General features: G+C 60.7%; 1 protein-coding gene across 1 annotated transcript; it reads right to left on the bottom strand.

Annotated features, from left to right (window-relative positions):
* Positions 1-449: 449 nt before the first annotated feature.
* Positions 450-6,520, bottom strand: CCDC9B (coiled-coil domain containing 9B). The gene is made up of 11 exons (XM_036247678.1): positions 6,362-6,520; positions 5,524-5,637; positions 5,134-5,241; positions 4,394-4,549; positions 4,180-4,305; positions 3,060-3,259; positions 2,721-2,779; positions 2,081-2,134; positions 1,883-1,982; positions 1,294-1,336; positions 450-1,210 (listed from the first exon to the last, which is right to left on the bottom strand). Exons 1-11 carry the CDS (start codon positions 6,503-6,505, stop codon positions 671-673), a joined length of 1,644 nt encoding a protein of 547 aa, XP_036103571.1. The 5' UTR covers positions 6,506-6,520; the 3' UTR covers positions 450-670.
* Positions 6,521-6,921: the final 401 nt, after the last annotated feature.

Below are 6,921 nucleotides of genomic sequence, written 5' to 3' on the forward strand. Positions count from 1 at the left end.
CTCACCCTATTTCAGAGAGGAAGTCTTTCCAGGGGAGACCTGAGCTCTGCTCCTCTATTCCCAGCTCAGCCTCTGCCAGCTGTGGCCTCCCTCTCTCTGGGCCTCAGCCCCCTCTTCCAGAAAGGCAGAAGGCTTCTGGCCTATTGGTGAGATGCCCCTGGTTTGACCACCCTGTGAGTCTGAGGCTGAGTCATCTGGGTGCAAGGCAGAGGCGAGGGAAAGGGCCCCGGTCTGGACTGGTCACACCAGCTGCTGAGGCTGCCCGCACCCCAGGAGCTGAAAGCTGGCAGCTGGAGTGGGCGGCTGTGCAAGCCAGGTGCTAAGTGCTTCTCAGCCTTGCCCTCTCGCCATGTGGGGAAGCTTGTAGCCTAGGCAGCAGTAGACTCAAAACAGGGCTTACCAGCCTCAGAGATCCGGTGTGGCATGGGAATACACCAGGGGCTAGGGGCTGTACCTGCAGGTGAAAACACACACGTGTGCAGGGCTGTGCACACGAGGTGCAGGGAAAGACAGCTCTTTGCCCTCACAATGTCACTGTCAGAGAGTTTGCCAGACTGTTCAGCCAGACTGCTACAAGCCACAGCAACCAGACGCCCATTACAAAGAAGGCTCTTGACTGTGTTCTTCCCTTCTCTGCCCAGCCTGGTGCCCCTGCTCCCGGGAGCTTTGCTCAGCATCTCCCTGCAGGGCCAGGGCCCCCTCTTCTGCTCCTCACACCGCCTGTGCCCCTCGCTCTTTGGCCAGTTCCTCTGGGGGGCCTGCTTTGTGGTGCCAGGCCCTGCAGGGCCCCAGCCTTGCCAGACCTGTTTTTTCTGGGCTCTAGGGGCCCTGCTGCTCTTTGTGGCTCAGAGCAAGTCTGGACTTCCTGCTCAGCGTGGGGATCATTCCACCCCAGGGGCTGTTCAGAACCATCTGACCCAGACACAGGATTCTCCTGGGCCCCAGGCTTTGAACTGAGCACACACACGCTCTTCCCAGGCCCAGGGCTACTGGTGCCTCCTCGGGAAAGGTCAAGGGGAACCAAGTCAGTGTTTTGTGGAGAGCCAGGGACTGGACTGGCTGTTGAAGTTCCTGATTCCCCTTTTGGCCCCTCTGGGGATGCCGGAGCTGGGCTGGTTGCCGGGACACTCGGGGGTCTGCCCTGCTCCATCCTGCTCTGTGCCTGTGCATGTTCCTTCTCGGTCTGAGTCTGGCTGGTGCTTTGACTTCCCTGAAACAAGAAATTGGCCCTGTTGGCTGGCAAATCCAGGGCTCGTGTCCCCACCTCATCCCATCCTCTGTCCAGGTACCCACCTCCTGGCTCCCCACCTCCTCCTTGTCTTCCTTGGACTCCCACCTGTAGAAACACAGCAAACGGCAGGCGCTCCTCTTACCCACCCGCTTCACGTCACCAGCACCATAGTTGGTGGTCCATGTGCCCCAGGGTCTCGGGAGCATCGGTGCCAGAACAAAGCTCTAAAATGCTTCTCTTCCAGCCCGTCTTGCTCCCAAATTCAGCCGATTCCTCTGAGCACTGCCCTCCTTAGCCCTATCTCGTGGCCAGGCCTGCAGCATCTTGAGTTCTGTGGAGACTCCAGGCATGTCCCCGCCTGCGCTGTCTGGGAAAGACACCTGACTTCCCACAGGAAGGTAACTGCTGTAATTACCACTGGCCTCCCTGGGCACCAGGCTCCTGCTGCCGCTGCCTTTGCCGATGGCCTCTCCCTGCATCTCATTAACCTGCCACCGGGCAGAAGTCAGCAGTCAACCAGGAGGCAGAGGCCCCGAGGGCCAGAGCAGGCACCTGGACCAGTGTGGGTCCTCAATTCCCAGGGGCGAAGGAGAGCCAGGGAATCAGGAGGCCCTGATGCCTCCCTTGATTTTGCTCCCGGCCACCTGTTACCTGCGGGCCCTGCCAGTCAGCCTCTCCGTCCCTCGGGCTTTGCTGCGTGTGGCCGGTGCCACCAAGGGTCTGCTAGATTGCCCACCCCGACTGGTACCACCTGCAAGAAATTGTTCACAGATCAAGGCAAGACAAGGACCTTAGTCCAGCTCCTTCACCAGCTCACGGGACCCTGCTCCCCCTCCTCTCCCAACTCACCTTTGCCATCAGGAGGCAATGGTGGGGGCTGTGGCTTCCGGTGGCTCCTGGGACCTAAGTGGGCAAAGGAGTGGGTAAAGGGTGAGGTGACAAAGGATCCAAACACCAGTTTAGAGCAGGGACACCAGTTCTCCCAGGACCAGGAAGTTGTTGGTCCTTGTCTTGGTCCCACATTGAGCCCTGGTCTGGAGATCAGAGAGCTGGGTCCCTGTGCTCACTTTGCCACTCTGGCCGAGTGGCTGGCCAGCCTCTCCAGCACCAGCACCAGCGCCCCCCCCCCCCATGTGTAAAATAAGGGGCCAGTGATTCGCAGAGCCCTGCTCCTCCCCAGCCAGGGGCAGGGAAACGAGGGCCTTCACCCATGTGGCACCAACAACTCAGCAGGACCCAGCGCAGACTTCCTCATGAGCCGTCTCCCCCCTGGCGTCTGAGGTCAGAGCCTGGGGTAAGAGCTAGGGTTTTGGAGGGTGGGCAGGGAGGTCATGGTGACCTCTTCTGATAGCAAGGGAGAGGAATGAAGATGTCCTTCTAGCTTCTTTCCAGCTCTAAAAATAAGTGGTAAACCAAGAGACAGAGAAAAGAGAGGAAGAGGGAGAAGGGTGTAAAGGACCGAGGAGGGGGAGGGGAGGCATTGGCTCACCCCCGGTGCCGCCTGCCCTGCCCAGGCCCTCTCCCCGAGGCCTGCTGGAGTCCTGTAGCCTGTGGAGACAGAGGCAGTGAGGCTGCTGGTGCAGGGAGGACAGAGACTGCAGCAAGACCACAGCTACTCTACCTTCCCCAACCTGGTGCCAGAATTGGGGGCAGCAGGGAGATGGCGGGCCCAAGAAAGGTGGGGGACCCATGCCCACACAGAGCCCTGACCCGAAGGCCCAGGCAGACCTTCACCATCCTGGGTAGGGTCCCACCATCCCTCCAAGAAGCACCCACCCCAAGCCCCACAGCAGGTCAGCCCAACAAGCCTCCCTGTCCTGCCACCCACGTGGGTTTGGCCTTGTCCAGGTCCCATGGGCGGCGCCAGTCGCCCTGTGCATCTCTGTGCCGGGCGAGGCGGGCCAGGTCGATCTGCTCTCGCTCCTGCTTCCACTGGGCATAGTCCCAGCCCACCTCAAGGGGCCCGCACACTGGCCGACGGGGAGCTGAGCCTGGGACCAGGCCTGGACCCCGGGGCTCCCAAGCGCCCTGCCAGGAGAAGACACTCAGAACCACGGGGTAGAAGTAGAAAGAGCCCTGGGCTTGGAGTGTAAATCAGAGTCTACTAACCCCTTCCTCTCTCAAGGTTTTGCTGTCCCCATCTAAATATTAGATGTTTTTCGTCTCTAATGTGCTGTTTGCCATTGGCACAGTTACCATCCACTTGCTGTCTGTCTTTTGGGCAGATTACTTAACCTCTCTGCGTATCATTTCCTCATCTGTAAAATGGGGATAATAATAGCACCTATCGCCCTGGCTGGTTTGGCTCAGCGGTTAGAGCATCGGCCGGTGGACCAAAGATTCAAGGGTTCGATTCCGGTCAAGGACATGTACCTTGGTTGCAGTTTGTCCCGGCCCTGGTTGGGGTCATGTGGGAGGCAGCCAGTCAATGTGTCCCTCTCACATCGATGTTTCTCTTTCTCTCTCTCCCCCTCCCACTCTATCTGAAGATATTTGAAAAAGTATCCTCGGGTGAGGATTTAAAAATAAAAATAAAAATAATAGCACCTATCCAGAGGGTTGTTGCAGGGGTGTGGCCAGGCCAAGTGGAGGAGCTCCCAGTGGCTGTGAGCAAGAGCCAGGACTAGGTGCTGCTGCCACCTAGAGGTCAAACCTGGCACATGGCCAGTCCCCAGCACCCTCCTGGCCCCACCCAAGGCCCCCACCCCCTTGCCACCAGAGATCCAGGGAGGGTGAGGAGCTGGATCACAACTCTGGCTTACCCTGTCTCTCACTGCAAGGCCCACCCAACATAGGAACTGGACCAAGGAAGGAAAAAGGGGTAGGAATTCTTGCCAGTGCTGCCTGGCCATGTCCCCACAGATGGGGGACACATATAACTCGGCTTCTTGGCCTCCCCCAATCGGGCACCACCACATTCATGTACCCATCCCCTCTTGAAGATATACTTTCCGTGCAGAATCCAAGCTGCCGACCATCTGCGTGAAGGAGCCCCAGCCCACGCCATCTCCAGGTGACCCTTCTGCCCCCTGGTTCCTTGCTCTGGTGGGCTTCTCACTTACGATCCGCTTGGCCTAGGGAGGTGAGTACGGGCAATGTGGCAGAGCTGGGCAAAGAGGCTACACACCTGCTCCCTGGGCTTCCCTCACCCACTCTGTTCACCTCGGCTTTGTTTTCCATAGTCACCGCCAGCTCCACCCGCTCCCCCAAGCAGAAAGTGTCGGTGTGGTCCTCCACCTCCTCATCCTCGAGCATCTCATTGGCTGCTCCAGGCCCAAGGCTGCTCCTTGTCCAGTTCCGGCTGACCACCCGCTTCTCCTGTGGAACGAGGTGCTCTGCCCTCAGACCATGTGGGCAGTGCTGGGCAGAAGCTGGGGGCTGGGTCCTTCGGGTGGTTCCCCAGGCCGGGCTCCCGCCCTGGCCCTCCCTGGAGTGCCCACAGAGAAGCTGACTCCATGGGGTGTTCACATGCCAGAGGCATTAGGTTATCAAGGCCTGGAACCACCCTGGGGCCCAAGATGCCACAGAGACCCGTCATCTCTGAGCTGGGAAGTTTAGAGCACTTGGACAATGGGGCTTTGTCCCTCACCCACTGTCCCTAGCATTCAGCCCCAACTCTCCGAGCCCTGGGGCTGGGGGTTCAGGAGTAGCCTGTGCTTTGAGGCACATGTACAGGGCTGTGGGCTGGAACAGGGTACGAGGAGGCATCTATTGTTGACCTTTCAGCTGTGGCCCTTTGGGGACGGGGGTATAGCAGTGGCCTGGGCTGCAAGAGGTTGGAAGCTGGAGAGTACCCCAGAACTGTAAGTGGGAAAGCAGAGGATCAGGGGTGGTTGTCCTCCCCGACACAGGCTGGGCGTCCACCTCCCTGCTGCCCTGTCCTATCTCGCGGGGGGGCTTACACCAGGAACCTGGCTGATGGTGATGGTGAGACTGTCAGGTCGGAGGACCTCCGGCGTGGTCACAGCCATGCCCCCCTGCTCCGCCTGCCGACGGTCTTCCTGGATCTCCTGTGGGAGGGCCTGGGGTCAGCACAGGCATGGCCACCAGAGGCACAGAGACACAGACGCTGACAGGCCTACACAGAGAGAGACCTGTGGGACACCAGGGGGCAGAGGCACCACACCATGGAGTCCCAAAGCTGCTCACAGAGTCTCCACGATGGACCACACCCACCCAAGCCCTGGCCCCGGGCTGAGCCTTCAGGGAGAGACCTCCACACACGGCTCTGTGTGTGGGACGGGGAGTGCCAGCCCTGTCAGTCCTCCCGGCCCCGGGCACAGCCCACTCACCTGGTACCTGCGTAGTAAGGCCTGGTTCTTCTTGCGAAGAGCAACTATCCTCCGGTCCAGCTCTGCACTCTTCTCTTCCTGCCTGCTCACTGGGGGCTCAGCCCCAGAAGGCCACTGCAGAGGGCAGGGGCCCAACTTTTACCGGTGCCCCAACTTTCCCACCCAACCAGATTCTTACTAGCCAAGGAACAGATGCAGACCCAGAGCCTGGGTCACAAGAGGAGACAGCACAGAGAAGGCCCAAGCCCCCACCCCTAGGCCTCTCTGCCCACCGCTCTGCATTCTCAGGCTCACGTCAGGCCTCACACCCAGGCCCACAGCTCCTTCAGTGGGCTGCCCCTCCCCCAGCTCCCCTGGGAGCTCCACTACTGTGCGCAGCCTGGAGTTATAAATGGCTCTGGCAGCAGAACCTGCCTGACTGGGAAGTTGCCAGGGGATTCAGGAGGTCGGGGAGTGAGCTGTTCAGCTCCCAGGCCCAGAACCACAGTAAAAGGAGAGGCCCCTGATCCGTCCTGAACTCCCAGCCTTGGACCCCCTCCCCAGGCCTGTGTCCAGCCTGTGGGAAAGAGTCGCTCCCAGGGGCCCAGCCTCTCTAGACAGTGAGCTGCTGGCAGTGGGCACAAGAGAGAGCCAGCTCCAGGGAGGCCCCTGTCCCTCCCTGTCTGGCTGCAAGGTCTCCTTTGTCACCAATGCCCCTTCCCAGCCCCCCGCCTGCCTAGGCACAGCCCTCTTCCTCCCAGGCCCAGCTGTCCCCAGCTGCCACCAGAGTATGGCTTCCTGGTGTCTCAACTCTCTCCCAGCCCCAGAAGCCCTCCACCAAGGGCAAGATGCCACTCACAGCTGAGTGCATGGCAGCAGCGGGCACGAGGAGAATTCCAGAGCAGCCCCGGGAGAGCCAAAGCAGGAGGGACGCCGGAGCCACCGGAGCCAGGCCTCTGCCGGCCTCTCCCGGCCGCTGTTGCTGCTCAGCACACGAGATCATGTTGTGATTACAAAAGACTGCTCTGGGCTCCCAGCCAGGAACGCCTCGGCCACTGCCCCCACCCATCCACTCTCCGAGGGCGAGGACCCGGGCACCGGCAGCCAGCTGGTCCTGCCCAGCACCTCTCCCTGCCCTGCCCCAGCGTCCCCAGACAGACCAACAGGGACCTCTCCCTGGCAGGCTGAGCCAACACAGGGGACCTGGCTGCCCCAGGCCCTGCTTTCCCCAAGGCCCTGTGCCCCACAAGGCCTGGCCTGGGCCTGCCTGCAGACAGATGGGCAGCTTTCCACCCTCCCATTAGAGGGAAAGGCCCACAGGACCCCGCCCACCCGGCTCCCCGTCTGAGGGCCCCCACCTCACAGGAGCCTCCCCTCACTCTCCTCACTGGCCCTAGTTAAAATAATGAGAAAGGATCA

This window comes from Molossus molossus, unplaced genomic scaffold, assembly GCF_014108415.1.
Source record: "Molossus molossus isolate mMolMol1 unplaced genomic scaffold, mMolMol1.p scaffold_m16_p_1, whole genome shotgun sequence".
Lineage (NCBI taxonomy): Eukaryota > Metazoa > Chordata > Mammalia > Chiroptera > Molossidae > Molossus > Molossus molossus.

Excerpts from the sequence above, each read along its gene's own strand:
- CCDC9B (XM_036247678.1), bottom strand. The coding sequence starts at position 6,505 with ATGATCTCGTGTGCTGAGCAGCAACAGCGGCCGGGAGAGGCCGGCAGA. Across the intron at positions 3,260-4,179 it reads GCTTGGATTCTGCACGGAAA|GGCGCTTGGGAGCCCCGGGG; the intron begins GTATATCTTCAA and ends TTCTCCTGGCAG. Across the intron at positions 1,211-1,293 it reads AGGAGGTGGGGAGCCAGGAG|GGAAGTCAAAGCACCAGCCA; the intron begins GTGGGTACCTGG and ends TTCTTGTTTCAG.